This window comes from Schistocerca serialis, chromosome 9 (assembly GCF_023864345.2).
Source record: "Schistocerca serialis cubense isolate TAMUIC-IGC-003099 chromosome 9, iqSchSeri2.2, whole genome shotgun sequence".
In the NCBI taxonomy this organism is placed as follows: domain Eukaryota; kingdom Metazoa; phylum Arthropoda; class Insecta; order Orthoptera; family Acrididae; genus Schistocerca; species Schistocerca serialis.
The window spans coordinates 54,000,711-54,026,583 of NC_064646.1; the positions used below are offsets into that span (position 1 = coordinate 54,000,711).

Genomic DNA, 25,873 nt, shown 5'->3' on the forward strand with positions numbered 1-25,873 from the left:
CTTGCAGAACTGGCACTCCTGAAAGAAAGGATATTCGAGTCTCGGTCCGGCACACAGTTTTAATCTGCCAGGAAGTTTCAAACATTATCATGTTACCAACCTACACACACACTACGTTAATATAATGAGTCGTTTACTACTCCAGGAAAATTAGTAAAAATTTACAAACGTAAGTACAAGGGATGGAAAAATATGGAAACACCAAAAACACCACGCATTACCATTCCTAATGCGGAGTAGCAAACGGGTTGGCATTTAAAACAACTTTCGGTGATCTCGGAGTTTTTCAGTGGAATCTTGTACCATTCTTCCTGCAAAATAGTGGCAAGTTCAGGTAACGGTGACGGAGGAGGACGGCGATCACGTATCCTTCTCTCCAAAGTAGGCCGCAAAGGCTCAGTAATACTGAGGTGTGGTGACTGTGGCGGACGCGTGGGGCGCGCCAACTCGTCCTCGCGGTCACGAAACCAGTCCTGGGCGATGCGAGCTGCTTGGACAGGGGGGGGGGGGGGGGGGGCAACGTGCGCCACAGCAGTACCGTGGGATGCACCCGGTCTGCCAAAACGGTCAGGTTGCCCTCGGCAGTAGTGCGACCCTGCAAAGTACCGGTGGGACTCGTGGAGTACTACGATATGGCTGCCCACATCCTCACCGAATTTTCGCCATGTTTCAATCTTGGGGCGTAAACTCGGCCAGAAATAGCAAACAGTATGACACACCACAGATCCGACCAAGTGAAACTCTTAGATTGCCCCGTAGTCCGGGTTTCATAGATTCGGCACCACGTTCTCCTCTTGCGGGCATTTACATCGCTGACGAGTGGTTTTAGAACTGCACTCAACTTGCAATTCTCTGCTTATGGAGATATCTTCGTGCTGTTTTGTGTAGATAGCGGTCGGCAGTGTGACATTTAGTTGTGCAGTGTCTTTTGGGGCTGTCGTCCTCGTATTTTTCCCTGCAGCGCTCTTCAGTGACCGTCCGTGACAGTCACACACTTTCATCCACTTTGTGACTTAGCCGGGGGTGATTTCCACTTTCCCTGTATGCGGTAGAAATCTTCGATATGGTGCCACATCAAACCAGTTAGAAAAATGATGAGTCAAAAAAAAAGACACATGCCTCTTAAAACACGAAACACTTGGACTCCGTTGGTCACGGGAGCACCCACCATACGAGCAGCAGCAATTATTCCAAGTTCGAACTCGGTTATCTTCGACACAATGCTCTCACAACGATACAGAACACTGATCTCACTACGATTGACGCTTACGACGTATTGAGGACATTTCCCGAGTGTCGTTCGCGATCAAATACATCAGCGAAACCTTGAGGCTTGGCTAGCATCTGTATTTATGTTCAAGAATGCACTTCTCGCGATGTATTTGTTAAATTAAGATTTCATTACTCCAGGTGGCTAAAGATATTCATGCTGTAAATTTGAAGTAAAATGTTACACTTTTCTTTCTGTTGAGTATAAGCCTGTTTTTCCACTTTATTGTATACGCTATGGTGCCACCTGATAGTTTTGTATTTAATGTCAGTGATTATAACTTTAGTAAAAGCGTAGTGTTAACAATAAGTATACTGGCACTGAGCTGGCGGAAGTGGCCGAGCGGTTCTAGGCGCTACAGTCTGGAGCCGCGCGTCCGCTACGGTCGCAGGTTCGAATCCTGCCTTGGGCATGGATGTGTGTGATGTCCTTAGGTTAGTTAGGTTTAAGTAGTTCTAAGTTCTAGGGGACTGATGACCTCAAAAGTTACGTCCCATAGTGCTCAGAGCCATTTGAACCTTTTTTTTTTTTTATACTGGCACTGATTACTAAAAATATAGGTCGGTGGCTCCATCCACCAAACCACAACAAGTCACGAAAGTGCACGCGGGCAGCGTATTTGAGACTTTCCACTGTGGTTTCAGTTCACACGGTTTGGTAAAGCATTTAGTTTTTCATTAAACTTCAGTCAAATTTGAAATACGTGTGTTCGTGAATTTATTTAGAATGTCACCATTGTGTTCCACATTCCAAAGATCCAGATAGTGGTAGGCTGCAGTGAAGAGATTACGACCCCCATTGTAGTCATGTTAATGAACATGCAAGATGAGTATTACTCATTATTTTAGTAATATACGACTACCTCTTCATCCAATCCGTGATACGCTTAGTTCTCATTATGTTAAAGAAACAAAATCCAAAATTATAAACTAAGAATGGTCTGTGGCAGTGGTTATTGTTAATGTTACACTGTCAACTCGGGAAAAAACATCGCGGATTGGAGATATAGCGCTAATGGAAGCTGTTAGAACCAAGTAGCTGTGAATGTCAGATTGATGGTGGTGGTGACGATGATGTACTGTAGAGTAGCTCGCACAATAGATACGTAGTAGATACACAGTCGCGCAGTTTTGCAGCCACTGTGAATATTGGCTGCGCGGGAGATTCGTGATGAAGACAATGCCTCAGCCAACTAAGTACAAAACGAAACATGAACTACACCAGAGCCTGGCCTCTTGTTCTAGTTCAAGTGCTTTAATGGCTTCAACGCACGAACTGCTTAGTTCTATGCTGTTCATTTGAAGATGGTCAGAGTGTGATAGCGAAGTGCGGTCAATCTGCGTGAATGCTCTCGTAAATCCAGATTGTTCTCGTGTATTTCGGCGGCATAGTGGTTGGTGATTTGCCAGTGTATCGGCCGCTGAACCGGGCGCAGGTGGAAGTGGTGGCCGCGAGTAGAGGAAGTAGCAAGACTCGCCCGCGCAGCGCGCATTCCAGACCGTGGGCCGGCCGGGCTGGACTCACTCTGCTGACGCCGCGCCGCCGGCCGGGCTGTGGCAGCGCCAGGGGCCGACTTCCCCGCCCCACGCGTTTCCCAAGTAGCGCTGCCATGCAGTCTCCTGCGTGGCAGACAAGCGCGGATGGTTGACTTTATTCTTCTGTCACCTTCAGGGGTCCGTTCCACAAACGCTAAGGGGTTTGGACTATTTCCAAAGAACTTTTCGTGCTGCATACACATTGTTGTACGAAGAGAGGACGAGTAGACGCAAGAAACTTGGTTTTTCTCTTTCTGAGCTTGACAAACTATCCATTAACATGTGTCATAGTATATGGCTAATCAATGAAGATCGACTTACAAATATAACATTCATACGATTACCTTTACTTTACCTTTGGTGATGTTCATCTAATAATCTATTTTCAAAACTCTTTCAATTCCGTTTAACTGGTCTTCCAAGTCCTTTGCCGTCTCTTACAGGAATGTCATCTGCAGATTGCAAGATTTTTCTTTCATATCCCTGAACGCTAACTCACTTTCTAAATTTCTACATGGTTTCCTTTACTGCTTGCTCAATGTACAGATTCAATAAAATCAGGGACAGGTCACAATTTCGTACTATTCCTTCTTAAACTAATACTCGCCTTCTTTGTCTTTTGGATCCTGTAACTGCAGTCTGGTTTTTGCGCAAGTTGTACACTGAAGCGCCAAAGAAACCGGTATAGGAATGCGTATTCAAATACAGAGACATTAAAAAGCCAGAACACGGTGCTGCGGTCGGCAACGCCTATACAAGACAAGTGTCTGGGGCAGTTGTTAGATCGGTTACTGATGTTACAATGACAGGATACCAAGATTTAACTGAGTTTGAACGTGGTGTTGTAGCCGGCGTACGAGTGATGGGCCACAGCATCTGCGAGGTAACGATGAAGTGAGGATTTTGCCGTACGGCCATTTCATGAGTGTACCATGAATATCAGGAATTCGGTAAAACATCAAATCTCCGACATCGCTGCGACCGGAAAATGAACCTGCAAGAACAAGACCAACGACGACTGAAGAGAATCGTTCAACGTGACAGAAGTGCAACGCTTCCCCAAATTGCTGCAGATTTCAATGCTGGGCCCTTAAGAAGTGTCAGCGTGCGAACCATTCAACGAATATCGATATCCGTTTTCGGAGACGAAGGCCCACTCGTGTACCCTTAATGACTGCACGATACAAAGCTTTACGCCTCGCCTGGGCCCGTCAACACCGACGTTGGCCTGACAAAAACATGATGCCTGGTCGGACGAGTCTCGTTTCAAATTGTATCGAGCGGATGGACGTGTACAGGTATGGAGACAACCTCATGAATCCATGAACCCTGCATGTCAGCAGGGGACTGTTCAAGCTGGTGGACGCTCTGTAATAGTGTGGGGCGTGTGCAGTTGGAGTGTTGCAGGACCCCTGATACGTATAGATACGACAGGTAACACGTACGTAAGCACCCTGTGTGATCACCTGCATCCATTCATGTCTACTGTGCATTCCGACGGACTTGGGCAGTTCCTGCAGGAAAATGTGACACCCCACACCTCCAGAATTGCTGCAGAGTGGCTCCAGAAACACTCTTCTGAGTTTAAACACTTCCGCTGACCACCAACCTCCCCAGACATGAGCGTTATTGAGCATATCTGGGACGCCTTGCAATGGGCTGTTCAGAAGAGATCTCCACCCTCTCGTACTCCTACGGATTTATGGACAGCCCTGCAAGATTCATGGTGTCAGTTCCCTCCGGCACTACTTCAGACATTAGTTGAGTGCATGCCGCGTTGTGTTGCGGCACTTCTGCGTGTACTCGGGGGCCCTACTCCATATTACACAGGTTCTTCAGTGTAGATAACTTTTCGCTTCCTGTATTTTACCTCTTCTACCCTCAGAACGTCTCAGAGTGTTTTTCTGTCAACATTGTTTTAAGCTTTCTTTATAAAACTGCAAATATTATAAGCATAGGTTTGCCTTTGTTCCACTTATCTTCTAAGATACGTGCTTGGGTCTTTATTGTGTCGTATGTTCCTGCATGTCTGCGGAACTCAAAGCGATTTTCCTTTAGGTCATCTTCTTTGTTTCCATGGGCCTTGTCCCGCGCCAACGCGGGGTCGGCCTTGTTATTACGAATTTGGCAGTGTTAGTTGCAGAGGGTGGCCAGATTCCCTTCCTGCCGCCACCCTGAACCCCCTGGGACGTAAGTAGTGTAGCCCAGCTGTCTGCATCTATTGTAAGCCCTGGAATAGTGCGGACGTGCTCAGATGTCTGTGAGTCGTGTAACTGAGGCAGAACGTGGGGACCAGCCCAGTATTCGCCTAGCGGGATGTGGAAAACCGCCTAAAAACCACATCCAGGCTGGCCAGCATACCGGCCCTCGTCGTTAGTCTACGAGGCGGATTCGATCCGGGGCCGGCGCGCCTACCCGAGTCCGGGAAGTAGCGCATTAGCGCTCTCTTCTACCGCGACAGGTGCCACTCTTTACATTCTCTCGTAACTAATTTGCTGTAGTATTTTGCAACTATTTCTTAGTAAGTAACGATTCTGTAATCTCACGTTCCTGTTTTGGAATCGTAATTGTTACATTCTTCTTGAAGTCTGAGGTTACGTCACATGTCTAATATAGCTTGCGTACCATATGAAATAGTTTTCTCATGGTATGTTCTTCCAAGGGTGTCAATAATTCTGAGTGCCTGTTTCGACTTAGGTCCTTCTGTCCTCTGACAATTTCTTCTTGTAGTATCGTACCTTCCGTGTTGTTTTCTTCTACTTCTTCCTTCATTTCTACAATATTGTCTTCAAGTTCGTTTACCTTGTATTACATTTCTTTCACATTTCTGCCTTCCCGTCTTTTTTTGGAACTGGCTTTCCATCTCAGCTCTTGATATCCGTACAGCTGTCTCAAAAGGTTTCTCTAATTTTCTTGTAGGTGGCATTTTTCTTTCCCATAGACTACATGTTTGCATTTCTCCTGTAATACATATTGCATTTCCGCTCAGCCTCATTTTTTAAAAGTCTGCATTTACGTAAACCTTATTTAGAGATAGTTCTTTTATATTTTTACTTACGTCAATTTCATTCAGTATTTCGTATGACATTCATGGATTTTAACAGGGCTCTATGTTTTTGTCTATTTGATCCTCTGCTGCCTTTACTATTTTATCTCTTAAAGCTATCCACTCGTCTTCTGTTGCCTTCCTTTCCCTTATATACACAGCTGGGTGAAAATTGCAACATTCTCAACGACAAGGTCATTTTATTAACAGGTTTGTGACAGGTAGTTCATTATTGTATCATTATATCAAACGGTTCAAATGGCTCTAAGCACTATGGGACTTAACATCTGAGGTCATCAGTCCCCTAGACTTAGAACTACTTAAACCTAACTAACCTAAGGACATCACAGACATCCATGACCGAGGCAGGATTCGAACCTGCGACCGTAGCAGCAGCGCGGTCCGGACTGAAGCGCCTAGAACCGCTCGTCCACAGTGGCCGGCTAGCTTGTATCATAACAATCTCAGACCAAATGAAACACATGTGTCACAGTAAAGGTTATCCAAACAGTCGCATCATTATACAGTGTACCCCCTTCTGGTGGCAACACAGGCATGTATTCACGCATGCAGACGATCGTAAAAATGCCGAATAGTCCCTGTAATACTCTAAAATTTGTCTTGTGTTACATCGGCGTTACTAGTAGGTGTCGCCTCATCTTATTATCAAAATTTGCTGTTATGAAAAGAAACGAGGTTGTAAGGAGATGTTTGGAATGAGTTTTTATATGCTATTTTGTAAAATACTGTAGAGACTGTCGACTGAAAATATGTGAGCAGCAGAATGCGGTCAACGTCAGCGAGTTTACTACACACGAACGACTGCAGAGTAGCGGCTTGTGACAAAGGTAATAACTACGGCGCCACCGTAAGACTCCAACGACAGCCACAAAGAAAAACCAACTATTGTTCAAAGGGAGAATTAGCTTGCCACGTTTGTTCATCGTAAATGCTTTTTGGTTTGTCTCATTAGAAATTCAGTAAGTCGTTGTTGGTTGGTAGCTGGATTAAGATGAGTCCGAAGTGGGGCTATGTTCGGAGTATCTGAAACAAATGCTACAATCGTTTACAAAAATTCCCTGAGACTGTCATCGTTTTAAGATATTTACGCCAATCTGCGATTAATTTGAACTCGCCTTGTGCGGCGATTAGCGCCAAGTGATTGATTTATGTGGGAATTTAGAATTTTTCTGAGGCAGTACTAGTAGCTACGGTATGTTGTAGTTTAGGATCGATGATTTTATGCCAAAAGAGTTTGTGAACGAAGTTTTGGTTGAGCGCCACCCGTTTGTAAACCATCTGTACCTCGGTCGGATGGAGACTTCGCATTTTATTGTTGAGGATAAGGGACGTTGCGCTGGTGTATTAGTGGATTCGAAGGTCAAAGCAAGCACTTAGGAAATGGTGACTTAGCGATTTTGTGTTAGGGATTATTTTGCGACTTCGGCGTGAGCGTCGATGTATTTTAGTTAAGATTTGGAAATCTCTATGTAGATACACGGACTGTGTTACCTATAAAACCCTAAAAGACAAAACAAGAACCATTATAATTATGGAAACGCTGATTGTCTCTCCAATCGTGCGACTGCTGTGTTTTAAATAATTTCAGTTGTACTAGGTCCGCGAAAAATGAACGCCTGAAACTGGATTAGTTTTGAGTGTGTTTTAAAGTTCAAGCAGTTTAAAAGTGGCGGTGACACTCAGGTTTTTTGTTTAATTTTTTACTTTGCTTTTAGAGGCGTTCGTTTGATTGGCCAGCACTTGTGAAATCAAATTTGACTTGAACCTGTCCATGAAAGAATGAAAGAAACCAGGCAATAAAATGCGTTGTTAAAATCATTATTATCATACTCCGGTAGTTAGCACTATTCCGTCAAACCACAAATAGTATCTGTGGCAGTTCTGTAGTGGACATCATCTGCGTAGTGTTAGTGCGGGATGTATCTAGAGAAGTAAAATTGTCTGCTTTGTGATCTGGACAGAAGTTTACACCCACTGGTTATCTTGGGCATTGTCTTAACTTTGAAGCTGAATGACTTACTTCCATAATAAATCAAACGTATCAGATTCTTATGTTGAGCTTCTTCAGTACAACTGAGCGAACGTAAGGTGTTGATTTCTGATTTGCAGCGTTGCTCTCCCCTTACGTCACTCTGCGCCTCTGTAGTGCCTGATCGTTTTGTCACTTCTTCGAGGATGGTCGTGTCTGCAGGGTGGTACAGAACATATCTAGAGACAGATTGTCCGAAGCACCTACCACATATTGTTAAAATTCGGTGATGACCCTTGCAGACTCTGGAGAAGGAGTAAGTTTCCACCGCACCATGTCACGTACGACTTCAACTCGTGAGAAATCTGGCGAGCTTGCTGGGCAGGTCAGTTGTACAGCATGTGGAAGAAGTTGCGCCGCAATAGCCGTATGTGGACGTGCTTTGTTGCACTGATAAAATGCAGTAACACAGGGACAAGAGAATACCAACCTGGGCAAGCAGGCGGTTCCCTGTGGTCCTCCACGCCACGTCATGTGCAACGTTTGCCCAGACTTCTTCCCTGGATGACGTTCAGACGGCCACTGGTGCTCTCGCAGTGCGTCGATCCTGATGTGCGCCTGTACTACGTGGACGCCCAGAACCTCGTCTACGGGCGTGAGGGAGAATGTTCCACAGACCGCTGCTGAACCCAGCGACGCTTCACCGATAAACTGTGGCCAACATGTGCAGCAATCTGTCGATACGTCTATCCACTTTCCCGCAGGCCCATAATGCGACCCAGTTGAAGTGGCTGCATTTGTTCAGCAGGAGTACGTATTCGTCAGCAGGGCATGGTAGTACCCTAGAATGAATGCTGGACATTCTGTTCACCTGCAAACTAAGCACGCCACTACCTCCAGAGTCAAAGCGAAGGGAACACAGACAGCCTTCCACATCACCTTATGATCGGCGACGACCGTGACAAATGATTGACTAACACTGCAACTCCTCAGTATGCACATACTATTCCCACGTCCACTCTGCCGAAAGTTTAGCCAAGCGACCTGCCAGCGTCAATAGAGAGAAGGAGCACCGACTTCCGGCGTCTTGGCTGTCAGCAGTAACAGCGCTTCTGAACGACAGCACACTGGCGCACGGGAGGCGACAGCGGTCACTGGTGCACACACTACTGGCACGCTTCAACAAGTAAACAGCGCTGCGTCACGACTACCGTCCGTCTCCCGTTCGCCTGTATCCACCGGTGGCAAGCAATAAACCAAACACCAGCCACAAGGTCTATTTCCCCCAATGACAACAAATACTGAAAACACCAATAAAGGACACACTCCCTCCTCATCACCAATAGCCTGTCAGAGCTCGGTAGCAGCTTCTTCCGCCAGTATACAAGGGCCAAAACGTTTCTTGGGTAACAGTAAGTGCGCTTTCAAACTGTTACAAGACATAGAGACTATATATTAGCGGACTGTTGGGATGCGACACGTGTATACGTTTTGTAACTTCGTTGCACTCGCAGGATTTTCGCGCTCATTTAAATACATTCCTGTCTTATCAGCAAACTGGCTATCTACGTACCTGATGGCTAGCTTTTTATTTGTTTCTCCCTTAAGGCTTATGTGACGCATAGCTACTGTCGTGGTAGTACCAAATGCAGTTGGTAAATGATAAACTGCTCCCTAGCAACCTCCAGAGTTGTGTCTCCATGACTTTGAACGTGCAGTAATTTTCAAGACGAGTAAAGAATCAAAATCTCCTACTGAGACACTGAGAGTTGTGCAGGATTCGGTAACAGCTGATAGTCTATTACATTCTTCACTAGTTAGAGCCCTGTACGATAAACCTCAAACATTCTATCCTTCATCGTTGATATCTACATTTTATGAATATTTCTCATCAATTACTTGTTTCACTCCACTCTACATGTCAGTCCCAAATAACAGTCGAGCCCTTCATGTAGGCGTAAAAGTGCAGCTACTTAAGGCACTGTAACTACAGAGACAAGAATAACATTTTTCGCAAATGAGCACATATTAACGCTCTCTTTACTCTATCATCTCACCTCTGCTTTTTCTGTTTCAGGTAAGAGTGGGAAGCAGCAACCATGAGATCGTCCTCCAGCCAGCGATGTCGGAACAACTCCACATTCGTGAGTAAAGAACTGCTCTTTTTCAGCTGTGAATAGATGAGTATTTCCGGTATGTGTATAAGGAAAAATTAAATACACGCTGAGTGAGCTACTTAAGCCCGCAGAGACCACTTGGCAAAGAATAATCGGCGTGTGATGTTTGACATGTTTACACTGTGGGTCGGTTTGAACTTTGGCCTGTTGTCGGTGTAGCCACGTTTTCGATACACACTGGTCGCCACCGACAACCACATTATTGAGGAAGAGTGAGTTTCATAAGGAGACGTCGCAAGGTGGTTTCTGAACCTCAGAAGACTCGTCCGGACTGTGTCACCACGGCGGCTTTGCACTCTGACTGTGAGGCATCTTAATCGGAAACATAACTGCCATTTTATTGTAACTTCTCGTCCTTCAAAAATAACTTTACGATTCCTAATAATTACAACGGTCACTACAGGAAAAAAAACACTGGAGAAATGCTAAAGCTGAACACCCCCGGCTCCACGTCGCACGGCACGCCAACCTGCTCTCTACACCCTAACGGCGTTCGTGGGGAAGTCACCGTTTTTGCGAATTCGAACAAATTTTTAAGCAGTAGACATATTGGCCAATTAGTGTGGTTGTTCTGACTGTGTGGGTTTTGCGCCTGTCCGGTGAATTTCCATTGCTTCTGCCTCAGCTTTAAGGGTGGAAGATCACGGTTTAACATTCCGTCGACGGCGATGCCAGTAGATACTGAGTGGGAGCTCAGACTGGGGAAGGATGAGGAGGAAACTTTTCACGGAGTTTATTTACGAGAAATAACAGGGTGTTGGTAGCAGAAGTTACTTCAGGGACGGAATAGCCCCACCTTGCTCCTTCAGAGAAATGGTTTTCCCCGGTATATCCATACGACAACAAGCCTAATGCTCACAGACGAAGCATCTGCTTGAAAATCGAAGTGGTAGGGAGGGGGGTTATGTACATTTGTCGGAGCGCATCCTAAGGGTTCTAGGCAAAGTCCAGAGCAGTGTAATTCCATTAGTCGAGTGTCTAACAAAGCTGCCTGGAAACAGCGCTATACTCTACGATAATATTGTCTAGTTGTGGTCGTACAGCGCGCAGTATGTATGTAACATTACAGAGGAATTCGTACCCCTTTAGTTCCCCTTTCAGAGTGCTCTTAGCTTACATACGATTTATGTACTAGACCTATCTAACCCCACAGTTATGCAGGGTCATTCAAAAGTAACTGTACATATTTATATACTTCGTGGGTGAAATGTCTGCATAAAAATAACCGCAAAATGTTATTTAAAGCTTTTTCCTGAAATCGCTTCATTTTAGAGCTATGCCATAGAGTAGAGATTACATGTGCAGCACAAAATTAATTCTTCCCAGAAAGCAATGACAAGAAGGGAGCCGAAATCCAACTAAGGCTGTACTACTCTATATACAGGCCAACCTCAGCCGAAACATTCCATGATTTGAATAAGCAAGACCGCTGCGACTGTTGCAATTCTTTATTAGAGACCACGACCGGATTCGCAAATTAAATTTGCATTTTCAGGTGCTTCACTATATACAAAGGAATTGAAAGTACTTTTCAGGAATTTAGCCACACCAGGAAACGGACAAATAAAAGCCAAGTTTGTGACCTTTAATCTTTTGACTCTAAGTAGACACAGACCTTATGGCTTTTATTTGTCCGTTTCCTGGTGAGGCTAAATTCCTGAAGAGTACTTTCAATTCCTTTGTATATAGTCAAGCACCTGCAAATGCAAATTTAATTTGCAAAAGAGGTCGTGTTTTCCAATGAAGAATTCTTGTTAATTGAATCACTGTGCATTTACCACAGAACATGTTCAAAATGATTTCCATACAAACGAAGACAACGACGTACTCGACGTCTTACCCCTCTCTTAATGTTGCAGGCTCCATTCATCTCATTCTATACAGATGAACAGCCATTTACCCTATTCATGTTCCAAAGATTGTCGATACTCTACTAGTCAGACGCTGGGGAGTGACATGCGGTCCTAGTAACTGAATGTCCAGTATACCACGCCTAATGTTCACTGCGAACCGATGGCGATATACGCGAGGACTCTCACATGCCCACGCGCGGATGTTCTAAGTATTAACTATACTCGCTCGGGTAAAGATGCTCTCATCCGTAAACTGTACACGAACCGAACGGTGGATCAGCGGCAAGGCGCTCGAGTATCCACCGATAGAAATTCTGACGTCTAGGCTAGTCTACAGGTATCAGCTCCTGACGTTCTGCAGTGGAAATGGATGGAATTGATGTCTGCGAAGCAGGCGCTATACAGTTGACTGAGGAATCCCTACGATGGCACTTACGCGGCGGGTACTTCTGCTCGGATGTTCATCTACCATTTCCAAGACATCCTCAACAGACATACCATCCAATTGAGGCCGACCTAACCATGGCACGCCACAAATGCCGTATTCCCTTAAATACATGTCACCAGCTGAGAAGCCGGCCGGAGTGGCCATGCGGTTCTAGGCGCTGCAGTCTGGAACCGAGCGACCGCTACGGTCGCAGGTTCGAATCCTGCCTCGGGCATGGATGTGTGTGATGTCCTTAGGTTAGTTAGGTTTAAGTAGTTCTAAGTTCTAGGTGACTGATGACCTCAGAAGTTAAGTCGCATAATGCTCAGAGCCATTTGAACAGCTGGGAAGTCTGATGGTTTGGTACTCTTCTGTTTGGAAATATTTCCATATACCTCCGCATGTACAGAAACCAGATGGCAGTTATAAGAGTCGAGGGGCATGAAAGGGAAGCAGTAGTTGGGAAGGGAGTAAGACAGGGTTGTAGCCTCTCCCCGATGTTGTTCAATCTGTATATTGAGCAAGCAGTAAAGGAAACAAAAGAAAAATTCGGAGTCGGTATTAAAATTCATGGAGAAGAAATAAAAACTTTGAGGTTCGCTGATGACATTGTAATTCTGTCAGAGACAGCAAAGGACTTGGAAGAGCAGTTGAATGGAATGGACAGTGTCTTGAAAGGAGGATATAAGATGAACATCAACAAAAGCAAAACAAGGATAATGGAATGTAGTCTAATTAAGTCGGGTGATGCTGAGGGAATTAGATTAGGAAATGAGGCACTTAAAGTAGTAAAGGAGTTTTGCTATTTGGGGAGCAAAATAACTGATGATGGTCGAAGTAGAGAGGATATAAAATGTAGGCTGGCAATGGCAAGGAAAGCGTTTCTGAAGAAGAGAAATTTGTTAACATCCAGTATTGATTTAAGTGTCAGGAAGTCATTTCTGAAAGTATTCGTATGGAGTGTAGCCATGTATGGAAGTGAAACATGGACGATAAATAGTTTGGACAAGAAGAGAATAGAAGCGTTCGAAATGTGGTGCTACAGAAGAATGCTAAAGATTAGATGGGTAGATCACATAACTAATGAGGAAGTATTGAATAGGATTGGGGAGAAGAGAAGTTTGTGGCACAACTTGACCAGAAGAAGGGATCGGTTGGTAGGACATGTTCTGAGGCATCAAGGGATCACCAATTTAGTATTGGAGGGCAGCGTGGAGGGTAAAAATCGTAGAGGGAGACCAAGAGATGAATACACTAAGCAGATTCAGAAGGATGTAGGTTGCAGTAGGTACTGGGAGATGAAAAAGCTTGCACAGGATAGAGTAGCATGGAGAGCTGCATCAAACCAGTCTCAGGACTGAAGACCACAACAACAACACAACCGCCATCTTGTTGTTCATGCATTGCCTGTCCGCACCAGGTAGCTGAGTAGTCAGCCTAAGGTCCCGGGTTCGATTTCTGGCTGTGTCGGAGATTTTCTCCGCTGAGGGACTGGGTGTTGTCCTAATCATCATCATTTCATCCCCATCGACGCCCAGGTCGCCGAAGTGGCGTCAAACAGAAAGCCGGCGGGAGGCCCCAGTCACACCACTGCATGCCTTGCCTTCTACTACGCCGTAAAGGAGGTACGCATCCACGTGATCACCGGATGAGTACACGACGACTGCAGCCTATCAACTGCCGACACAATGAATGTACACAATACGTCTGGTAAAAACGTCGTGTGACTAGGGCCTCGCGTCGGGAAGGCCGTTCGCCGGGTGCAAGTCTTTCGATTTGACGCCACTTCGGCGACTTGCGCGTCGATCGGGATGAAATGATGATGATTAGCGGAACACAACACCCAGTCCCTGAGCGGAGAAAATCTGCGATCCGGGCAGGAGTGTAACCCGGGCCCTTGGGATTGACATTCTCTCTCGCTGAATACGTCTGGTGCCGCTACAATACAGTAGCGCCGTAGAATACGCCAGACGACATCGGAGTCAGGTAAAGGAAGGTATTTCGTGCCACAGTCAACCGAGCAGTGTAGAGGGATGTACAAAGCAACATCGGTCGATTTGAAGGCGAGGACGAGACGCCAAAAGCCTGTACTGGCCCATGATGTAATGCCTACCAAAAATGAGATTACGCATCAAAACTCAGAAATAAAGAAATTTCAGACAAAACTTTTACTCTTATTTGCACGCATCCACTGCACACACAACGTTCTTACACTGACCTTTGAACCACCCTATATAGGAGGAACATAGCAAAGCCGATAATCTGCGGGGAGGGGTTGCTGACTGGAAATGGAGGAAAGTCGTACTAACATGTGTCCGGAAACGCATCATTGCTTCGGCGCTGACGAGTGACAGTTCCTCAGACCGTGTGCCGGGTGTTCCTCGGGTGTTGCGAGCTGCGAAATTGACGCAGCGTACTGTAACCAGCAGACTGGTCCGACTTTCATGTCCGGAACAAGCTGAAATGCTGTTTGTGTACTGCCAAGCAGATGGGAAAGGTCGAGAGGCAGCACGGCTGTACCAAACCAACTGCCTCACTGACACCGACCACCTCGTACAACGTTTCAAGCCGTTTTGGGCGTTTCTGTGGTCGTGGATCCTTTCAGACAGACCAAGTTTCTTGGAGGCGGCGGACTGTGCGTACACCAGATTTGGAGGACCAGGATCTACGGGATATTGAGGCGAACCCTGGCACAAACTCCAGCCAAGTGGCCCGTGAACACGGTGTAAGCCACAGTATCACAGCTGCTACTGTCCCTATCACCTGCAATCTGACGGAGGCCACTTTGAACGACGCGAATGCGTCACAACACTGTACTGGGTTCGGGGAAGATTTGTTGTCGCTGCAAGCACACCGTCCGATGCCGGACGCACGTTCGTAGGACCTTATTTCCACCATTTCCAGTCAGGAATCCGTACCTGTACTTCGTCGGTTTTATTAATGTTGACCCCGAGTAAAGCCGTAGGTAGATAACGCGGCCGAGTGCATGCTGAGTGCGGCCGCAGTACCTGGTGGTTCTCGGGCCCGGTGTGGACGCGCACGACGCAGCGCCAGTACTCGTCGGAGGCGAAGGGCAGGTGGCGGCAGCCGGGCCGCGGCGCGTCGTCGACGGCGACGCCCCAGGCGCGCATGGGCGGGGTGCGGGCGGCGCGCGCCACCAGCCGCAGCCCGTCCACCAGCACGTCGAGGTCGCGCGCCCGCGACAGGTAGCGCGGGTCGAGCAGCGGCGGGTCGCGCGGGTCGGCGCTGCGCAGCCGCAGCCGGCCGCGGCTCTGCACGCGCACCGCCGTGGGCCGCGCGTACACGTAGGCCGGCCCGCACGCGTCCGACTCGCACTCGCCGGCCTCGCCCGTGCGCGAGCACCGCGCCGAGAAGCCGTCGAAGAATATCTGCGTGCGTGCCACAGTGTTCTGTACACTAGTATCGCCTTCGTTCTATTCCTATGTTGATAGGAAAGAGTTCTGTGGTAAGAAACTAGTCTTCATTGCAATAGTAGCTAATTATACGTACTGTGCCACAGTGTTTCACGTTAGGCCTTTACATTTTGGCAGATGATACAAAGGCTGCAATAAACAGCGAAGCAAATGTAATTTTACAAAGGTATGTTAACGAAGTTTTGATGGACATTAATGTATGGTATAATTAACACTAAATTTTGAAAATACAAAGTACATACGAAGACTATTCCACAAGTCATGGCAGCTATGGAATACCATGCGAAAATGTGGTATCACCATAACCGCAATAAATAAACTTACGGAAAAAATTTCAACGCCGGGAAATATTTAATGCATATTTATTAACTTTTTGGAATAAATTGTAAGTGTTGAACATTAAAAGATCACAAGCCAATGTAAGTACGAGATAAGCCATTCCAAATGTGAAATGCTACTATATTAATAACAGGTGTAACAGACAGAATGTTTGTGTTGTACAAGTGCCAGATGTTAGTTTGTGGGGTGGAGTTCCATACTCGGTGCATTTGGTCGGTCAACACAGGGACGGTTAGTGCTGTCAGTGGGTGACGCGGGAGTTGTCGACGGATGTCCCGTATGTACGCGACTGAACACCGATCTGGTGACCGAGCAGGCCAGGGTGACATGTCGTCACACCGCAGGGTTACAACAGCGGTATGTGGGCGAGTGTTACCCTGTTGGAAAATACCTCCCGGGATGCTACTCATGAACGGCAGCAGAACGGGACAAATCGCCAGACTGACGCACAAATGTGCAGTGAGGGTGCGTGGGATAACCACGAGGGTGCCCCTGGTATCACGTGAAATCGCACCCCATGCCATAGCTCCAGGTGTAGGTCCAGTGTGTGTCCAGCTCGCAGACAGGTGGGTTCCAGGTCCTCGGCTGGCCTCCTCCCAGCCAACACACGGCCGTCACTGGCACCGGGGCAGAAACAGCCTTCACCGGAAAACAAAATAGGGCTCCAGCCTGCCCTGCTCTCACTCACACCATGACGTTGAAACTGGCGTGGTTTGTGCTCAGTGGAATCCACGCTACAGAACCTCTGCCTTGAAGCTATTCGAAAAATAACCGATTTGTAACAGTTAGTTGTGTCATTCTGATGGCAACTGCTGCTACAAGTGCAGTACGAAGCACCAGAGTCAGACGCCGAACAGGATGCTCTTCCCTCTCGGTACTGGCACGTGCCCCTTCCGGAGCTTCTTGGGATCGAACACACTCGCGACCACCGCTGAAGATAATCATGTGCAGAGGCTGCATTCCTGCCGAGTCTCTCTGCAGTATCGTAGAAGAAACATCCAGCTATTACACGACCTCGTTCAAATTCAGTGAGTTGTTCATAATGGCGTCTTTGTAGCCTAAAGGCATTCTTGCCTAACTGCAACTCACCGCGTCCAATCTCAAACGTGTCTAACCCTCGTGACCGTTACAGCGTATATTTAAAGCAAAACTGGTTCGCGTCCTCACACTGGTGCTCCTAGCGCCACTCTTATGCGACTGCAGCGGAATTTGAATTTCCATCATATTTCACACGTAGAAACGCGCCTACCAACTTTCGTTCATATTGCACAGCTCCTCCTCGGTGTACACTCGAAAGATCGCGGCAAACAGTGTCGAAATCGACCGACAGCCTGCGACCGCATGCGAGGATGGCTGGGTACCAGCGCCAGCTTTCTCGTTCTACAAGATGAATGTAAGCAGAGCGGAACAGCGGGCATGCGTGAAAATAGCCTTTCTCGCTGGTATTTAGTGCCATGCGGAAACTTGGTTTCAGATAAAGCACGGTTTAAACAGAGTTTGAAAGACTTTTTGATGGGCAACTCCTCCTACTCCATAGATGAAAATCATAACAGAGACTGTTAAGTCAGCTTAAGCAAAAATATCTGTTAGATTTCAGTTTTGACAACACTTGGTCACAACAGTCAAGATTAGGTGTTTGGGTATCATGAATTTATTAATAGTGAATAACAGTGCTTCATTCAGACAGTGTGTTAATTCTGTAGATATTAGCTGTCCCAGTTTACTGCCTCGTATTATCTTATTTTCGACAATCTCCTAACAAATGATCTGGGTAGTAGGTATTATATTCAGATGTTTTATGTTTTTATGTCATACTTCCTGACATGTTCCACACCCAAGAGAATCATCTCATTTTTTGGATCTGTGGAACGAAAACAATCTAATCTAATCTGACCTAATCTACGAGCAGCTGTGGCTGACAGACCACAACCTACATTCAAAAATGGCTCTGAGCACTATGCGACTTAACTTCTGAGGTCATCAGTCGCCTAGAACTTAGAACTAATTAAACCTAACTAACCTAAGGACATCACACACATCCATGCCCGGGGCAGGATTCGAACCTGCGACCGTAGTGGTCGCCCGGCTCCAGACTGTAGCGCCTATAACCGCACGGCCACTCCGCCCGGCAAACCTACATTCGTCCAACAGATGTAAATGCATTCTTATTTTTGCACACGTAAATTGTTCTCACTGAACACTTTGGATTTGCTGTAGAAATCTTCTCAGTGACAAATCTAAAGTGTTCAGTGAGAAGAATTTACGTGTGCAACAATAAGAATGCAGTGGGAATGCATTTACATCTCTTGAACGAATGTTATGGAAACAAACACTCCAAACCCACGTTTCACGTAAGTCACATGCAACGAAAATCTGTAACGCAACCATCTGTATGTGGCGTGTTTATAATTATGTATTATTTATATTTTAGGACAATTAATGTGTAAAGAACACACCACATGTCATAAAGAAAGCATGTAAACCGTCTGAGGATGAATCACAACGATTAGAAACCGGTAACGGTACCCTTTGAATAATGGAACTGAAAGTAAATTTGTGGCTGGTTGCTGTCCTAACACCATCAACAGTTTATATACCCCCCACTGCTAGCGCTGCAACCTGCCGTCCGTGAGTGGTTGCTGCATTTCGACGTTGAACTCAGGCGGTGGTCGCATTAATGTGAGTGGGCGGTGTAGAACTGTGGAACAGAGAACCCTCGGCTCGCGTTGCCAGTCCGACGCAGCCGGCGCTGCCTCACGCGTGTGCGTGAGATGAAATACAGAGGCACCAGCATTGCTGTGCGGCCACTCTGCTTGCTGAGTAGTGCGATCCAGATTAAATCACTCTTATCTTTTTCTCATAATCGCTAGGAGAGATGTGTGGCGGAGATAGCACAATTTTCTCGTAGTAATGCTGAAATATGGATTTTCTACATTTAGCAGACAGGGTCTGCAGAAACAAAGTCGCATTTCTTTCTAGTATTCCCATGTAAGTTCTGTAAGTACCTGAGGAACACTACTGTACGGAAAATACCGTCCTATTACGATCCTAGCACCGCGCCACACAATTCGTTCAGATGTCTGCTGTTCTGCTTAGCTAAGAAGGGTGGCAAACATAGTAGCAGCACCTACAACTCTTCCAACAAACCAGTATTGTTTTTGCTCTGTCCCCTACAGATTCGTCCCCTTTCATACAAGAGGAAGAAAGGTAAGTACCTGTCGAGACATCGTGTAAAATGACATCGTCTCAGCTGCAGACTGGAATGTATAGAGATTTTCAGTTTGACCTATAAAGCTAGCACGATGACGTGGGAGAAGAACGGAGAGTAGAGTACCTGCAGGTCAGGCACGCCGTCCTTGGCGTACTGTGAGAGCACGAAGGCGGTGGTCTGCGTCAGCCCCGTGCTGGCCATGGGCCCGTCACGCGTGCGCAGGAAGGCGTCCAGCGTGTCGGCGTTGAGGGCGCGCCGGCCGGGCCCCGGGGACCGAACCCAGAACCCCAGGCCGGCCGACACGTGGTTGTGCAGGTTCTCCCCCACGGGCAGGTCGCGCACCGTCTGTCCCATAAACACACCACACCACACCACATCGTACCGTCATACCGTCACCGCCACACTGGATGTGGTAATTCGACAACAAGCTGCAAGTTACTCGCAAATGATGCTGTCGCTTTCCAGAGGGGTATGTGCAATTTTGACATTTCCTGACATATTAAAGCTATGTGCCAGATCTGGACTCGAACCCAGAACCTCGACTTCCGATGAGCGCCAACTTCACGGACAAAACGAGTCAACTGACTAACGTAACAGAGCCTGCTGCATCAGTCCGCTGACGAGTTTTACCCGTGAAGTTCACACTGATGTTACCTGATGGCCCTAACATGTTATTTTATGGTTTCGATGTGAATTTTTACTTGACAAGAGCCAAACTTCCTTATTTCAACATAACTTTTCAATACAAGGTGTAAGAAATAAGTGTGTACTCTTGGCTTTTAGTATCCGCATTTGTTACATCAGGTTTTCTTGAACCTTTTCTAGCCACTGAGTAGTTTCCGTGCGTTACATCTCTTTCCGAAGAAGATAATTGTATATCGAAACCTAGTCAAGGGTTCTAATAAACGTGTGTCATGCAACTCGTTGGCTGATTTTTTTTCATCCTACTTTAACAACAACATTTGGCTTTCCCTGTCTAAAATGTACTACAATTGGCGATTGGCGAATCCCAATAATCATTATTATACGGTATAATAGCTGTTGCGAAAGATGGTCACCCAAATGAGAAAATTAATCTTAATCTTGATTGCGTATTTTCGGGCGTGTGGGCGTGTGTGCATGTTTTATTTGATTACCTCTATCAAGACCCCTGGAAAAATGTTTATAAATCTCTGCTTTGAGGGTTTCATGACACAAACTCGGCCCGGAGTATAGCTTTCGGACAGCGAATCATCACACTATCTTCTTCTGTGTTTTCATTCTTTTCGTTCATACAATGTAATTTGAGCTGGTAATTATTGGAAAAGAACTTCATGCCATGGATTTGAAATAACAACATTGCAGGCAACATAATGAATTTTGTTGGCGTGTATTTGTTAGAAACCAAAACTGACTATTCCTGTAATCTGCTTTTCCTCATTAAGTGATTAGTCTACTCAAAATTATGCACAAACGAACTAAAATGAGGATAATATTCGCTCTGGTGTTGGCCAAACACATTGTCATCGGCGAAAGATAGCGTGTATCGATTTTTGTCTCGAGAGAATGATTCTCGGTCGCACGACCGGATCCTGATGTCCAACGGGCACAATGTTTCAACAGGCGAACGTAATATATGCGATGGTAGCAGCGTGGTCGTTTGCCAAAACGTTGCACGGATTGGACACCAAGAACCGGCCGTAAGACGGAGAGTTACTCTCTTGTCGACAAATACGAGAGAAACTGAAGAGTCGGGTATCTATATTGTACGAGTCGATACACCAATGTGCTGACTGTGCCGTTAGCTACACAGATTTAGTGATGACACTGCGTAGTGACAAGGGTGTGCGGACATTTGCCACGCCGGACATTTGCCACGCCGGACATTTGCCACGATTTTACCTGCTCCGAAGGGTTGGGCCCCTTGTGTCCCCCCCTCCTCCTCCTCCTCCTCCTCCTCCTCCTCCTCCTCCTCACCCGCCGCCCGCCCTGCATTCAGTAACTTCACTTTAGTGGCACTGTCGTCAGTAACATTACCGTCACCGTCGCGCAGTAAAGGTACCTACTGAGCCTCTCCGTTGGTTTACTTAACATAGGACCAGAATCTCTTTGGATTTTCCGCCACATTCCGTTGTGGAAGCTATTAAATACTTCTCGTACTGATATCCGCACCAAATTTCGAGTCTCAGTAAAACTTCGCCAATCTTGGAGGTTTTACGTTCGTCTAAATTATACGTGCCTTTTTCGGTGCTCCTGCAGCAGCTTTATGTCGTGATTTGTGTACCATGGGGAATCAGTTCCGTATCTTATTAATTTATTTTGTATGAATCTCTCGACTGCTGTGATACTATTTCTTTGAACTTAAGCCACGTATGGTCTTCACTTACATAGTTTGGAAGGATTGGAGACTGTCTCTTAGAAAGACGCCAACCGAATTTTTAGCTACTTTTATGAACAGATATATTTCGCGTTTAGTTTTAGTGAATTTCTTTGTTACGGAATTGGACCTCGATACGACTGTGTGTTCACTAATCCCTGTATCCGTCGTTATGCTCAGGATTATTTGTGGCTAAGAGGTTAAGTATGTTTTCGTAACCATTTACAATTTGAATGGGCTCGTGAACTAATTGTTCAAAATAACTTTAAAAAAAGCATTTAGAACAATTATGGAAGTTGTTTTCTATCTACAATAGTGTCTGAAAAAGTATTTTTGTAAACATACGGAAGGTAGATTGAAGTCAGTACCAACTATAATTGTATGAGTAGCGTATCTATTTGTGATGAGACTCAAGTTTTCTTTGAACTGTTCAGCAACTGTTTCATCGGAGACCGGGGGTCGGTAAATGGAGCCAGTTATTAATTTATTCCGGTTGTCGAATATAAACTCTGCCTATACTAAGTCACAGGAACTATCTGCTTCAATGCCGCTTTAGAGCTGGAACACACATTACATTATTTTTGCTTAAATTGTGCTTCTTGTTTCCGTTGTGCAGATCATTACAATTATAGCTTTTCCCTCCAAACCCTAGGATGCCTTCTCTGTGACCCTATAAATACCAGAGCTAAACAATGTAGAACAACAACGTATGTTACAAGCACAGCATTCTATATTACTTCGTTTCGTTGTTTCTAACATTTTAAAATTGTACGTCGACTTTAGATGACATGTCAATCAAAGACGTTCTTATCTCTATTTAGTGAACGTATTTTCAGTCACGTTTTGAACATTGTCTCGCTACACCTTATTAACTAATGTTTTGCCGCAAGGGATATCGGATTTTAGAGAATAAATTAATATGGAGTATGTCGTTCTTCTTTTCAAACATTCACACACCCATTTCTTCTTTCCTTATTGTCTTTTGGGCGTGCAGTTGTAGTAATTAAAGTAGGTACAAATGCAGTAATTAAACTAGGCACAAATGCATTGATGAAAAAGAAATTATTAGCGTACATTGGCATTCTCTTTACATCGTTCCTTTCTTGTTGCTCCCATGGCGATGAACTGTTTCTGTCGCAATCAGTAAGCGTGAAAGAAAGCTACCGTACAGACAGAGGGATCTATATTTATACTTGGCAGAACTAATTACATACTGACATAATCGTCGGTACCGCTTTCGTTTCCCAAAAGTTATAAATATTTCTATTTCGGAAAAGAAACTCTGTATTTCGCCAAGATGTCGAAGAAGAAGGTCCCTTACGTACTGGTTGTATCGAGTAAGATGTGGAGATGGCGGTTTGAGAGCGGACAGAAGAAGTACGAGGAAGGGCGTCCCTTACCTGAGGGATCGCTACTCAAGCTAACTGCCGAAGGGGCAAGTGTGGCAAAGGTCCGGCGTGGCAAATGTCCGGCATTCAGTGACAAGGGGTGTCGGGAAGGCAGTTACCGCTACAAGGCAGGGCAGACCGACCTTGATGCCGAGGGCGGTGAGGTGTTCGCTGGGCCCCACGCCGGACAGCAGCAGCAGCTGCGGGGAGCCGATGGCGCCCGCGCTCAGGATGACCTCCCGCCGCGCCAGCGCCCGCTTCGTGGCGCCCGCGCCGTCCACGTACAGCACGCCGAGCGCGCGCCGGCTCGCCGGGTCGATCAGCACCCTGCGGGCACAGCAGGCAACACTCACCTGCCACTGAACATTTTACTGTTTCCTGCCACCGTCTGAATCAAACAGCTGCGCTACCTTCACCAGACTACCGGTTAATGAACTGTTAAATGATTACCAAAAAATAAAGGTACGCAAGTAATTCTTTTTTTCTTTTCAGGTACTTGTCTGTAATTGAGTAAGACGTTGAAATCCCCACTATACATTACGTTAGTTTGCCGCTAGAGGAGCTAAAACGTAACAGCACAGCTCATTGAAAAAGTGGAGTTGGTGCAGTATCTCGTATTCCGCATTTGAGGAGGAACAATCCATATTGAGTTTGAAAGGTGGCTAGTTCTTTGTGCGCGTTTCCCTTTCACCTGATTGATGACAATTGTGAAAGGTATGCTGATTAGGCCATTCGTCTCCCGTTAGGGAGGCAGAGTCACCAATGCATTGGACTATACACAAGGCGATTTTTCCCACCGTGTAGAACGTCAAGCGACTGATCGATGATAGGATACAGAACAGAAAAGGTCTAATGAACTTATATCCGCAAGTGCATGGTTTCCATGCTGGAGACCATTTTACATTGTCAGAGAGACTGCGCTGCAATACGCGCTGTACGATGCAGCCACAGCCACAGGTACAGTGTGAGAGGCAGCATGAATACGCTGCTCCAGGGTCTCCACATCTAGGATGGGCTCTTCATGCACCATATTCTATTAGATGGCCCCGTAACCAGAAATTGCACGGGCTGTGAACGAGCAGGCCGTGCAACTGGACCCCCTTCGTTGGATCCATCGACCAGGGAAGACACGATTCAGACGCGGCCGGACGTCAGCGGCAAAGTGAGCTGGAGCACCATCATGTAGCAGCTACATAATCCTTCGAAACATCAATGGCACCGCTTCCAGCAGGGGAGGTGGGCGGGGGGGGGGGGGGGGGGGCAAAGTCACCCTCAAGAAACGACTCGTAGGGGACGTGAAAGGAAGACTGGTCTCAAAATACTATCGCCAATCATCCAGGACCACGAATCCCGCTACACCGATGATTATGATTCACTTTTACTTTACCATGGAGATTCGGCATACAATCGCACAAATGACTGTTACGAAAGATGAAAATACCACTTCGCGTAGAGGGGGCCTCGACTGTGAATAGGATGGATGACACAAATCCCGGAATCGTGGTTGTCTGGTGAAGAAACCAGTGAGAAAACTGCTCCCGATGTGGAAGCTCTGTCTCTAATAAGCCCTGCACACGCTTTAAGTGGTAAGGGTAGTAACAATTGTCATGGAGAATGTGCCACACGGTCGTCTGACTTACCCTGTACTGGTGGGCCAACTGCCTGCTACTGACACGGCGGTCGCCTTCCGCAGTGTTAATCACGTCTTCCTCCAGGTCTGGTGTCCGAACATTTCGGGTACGTCCTTCATGATTTCCTGCTTCCTGAAACGACTCTGTCTCAGACAAACGGCGAAACACTGTTGCAGACACTGAATGCTGTGGTCGTTGTCGGCGGGGACAGGTCTCCTGGTACAACCTTGCTGCCCGCCGCTCGTTGCCATTTGCCTTTCGTAAGTAAACACCATGTCGGCGAATACGGAACCACTGTGTACAACGCCGTGTCACATCCACTAGGAGGTGAGTCAGCGAGAGGAAGTGAGCCGGACACAACTTTACCAACTACTGTGACAGGAGAGGAGGCTAGGGCATGACGTGTGAGGAACATTACCACCTTTTAGGGGGAAATTGTGCATACTGTGTATCTGTGACTGCATGCTACAGCGCTTATTAGACCGCAGTCTGCGTAACAAAGTGTGATTGAATAAGTGGTCTCTAGCATGGAAACCATGCATTTCCGGAAATAAGTTCACTAGACCTTTTTTGTTCCGTATCCTCTCATCGATCAATCCCTAGAGTTCATAATTGGGGGAAAAAATCGACTGTGGTGAGGCACGGCATCGGTTGTAATGTAATTTTGCATTCAGTGTCTTGATGTTGAGGAAATGTGCTCATGTAGGAAGCAGGTCGTCCTCGTGAATAGCTAAGGCAGCTGCTGGTCGTAGTCATCGGAGTAGACTGCAGAGCAGCTACGTTGTTGCTGACAATTTGGAGAATGTGAAGGACTGAGCTTAGATGTAGTGGGGTGATGGGCGGGGAGTCTTGGTCGCCGCTCCCCACTCTGGGTGGTACGGTGGCGGATAGGCCTTAGCAGCAGCGGGTTTCCCACTGTACCGCACGAACGATCGTTTATTGGGACACTGGACATCTCTGTGCAAAGGCTGGCGTCTGAGTTTTATGGCTCCTTCACAGGATCATATCAAAAGGGGACACTCGTAACTGGTCCCTGAAGAGGAGAGAGTAGACGTCAGCTTTCGCTGGTAGCCTTGAGTATGTTTCTTCCGTGGGGTTACCTGGGAATGCCGTGTCGGTTACGGTCACCGTAATGGGTCGGCACGGCTTGAAGTATGGTGCACTGGCATTCCGAGAGCTGCTGCATTTTTTGAGGGACGTCTTGGCTCCCACGCCA

At 46.5% G+C, this 25,873-nt stretch overlaps 1 protein-coding gene across 1 annotated transcript in view; it reads right to left on the reverse strand.

Moving 5' to 3' along the window:
* The window catches only part of LOC126419360 (glucose dehydrogenase [FAD, quinone]-like), a gene marked incomplete at its 5' end in the record, with an annotated part of 53,393 nt that overhangs the window by 11,700 nt on the left and 15,820 nt on the right, over nucleotides 1-25,873 (reverse strand). The window contains 3 exons of the mRNA XM_050086546.1: nucleotides 15,307-15,687; nucleotides 19,406-19,627; nucleotides 23,170-23,353. Of these exons, the coding sequence (XP_049942503.1) occupies nucleotides 15,307-15,687; nucleotides 19,406-19,627; nucleotides 23,170-23,353 (787 nt within the window). The remainder of the gene's footprint in view (nucleotides 1-15,306; nucleotides 15,688-19,405; nucleotides 19,628-23,169; nucleotides 23,354-25,873) is intronic.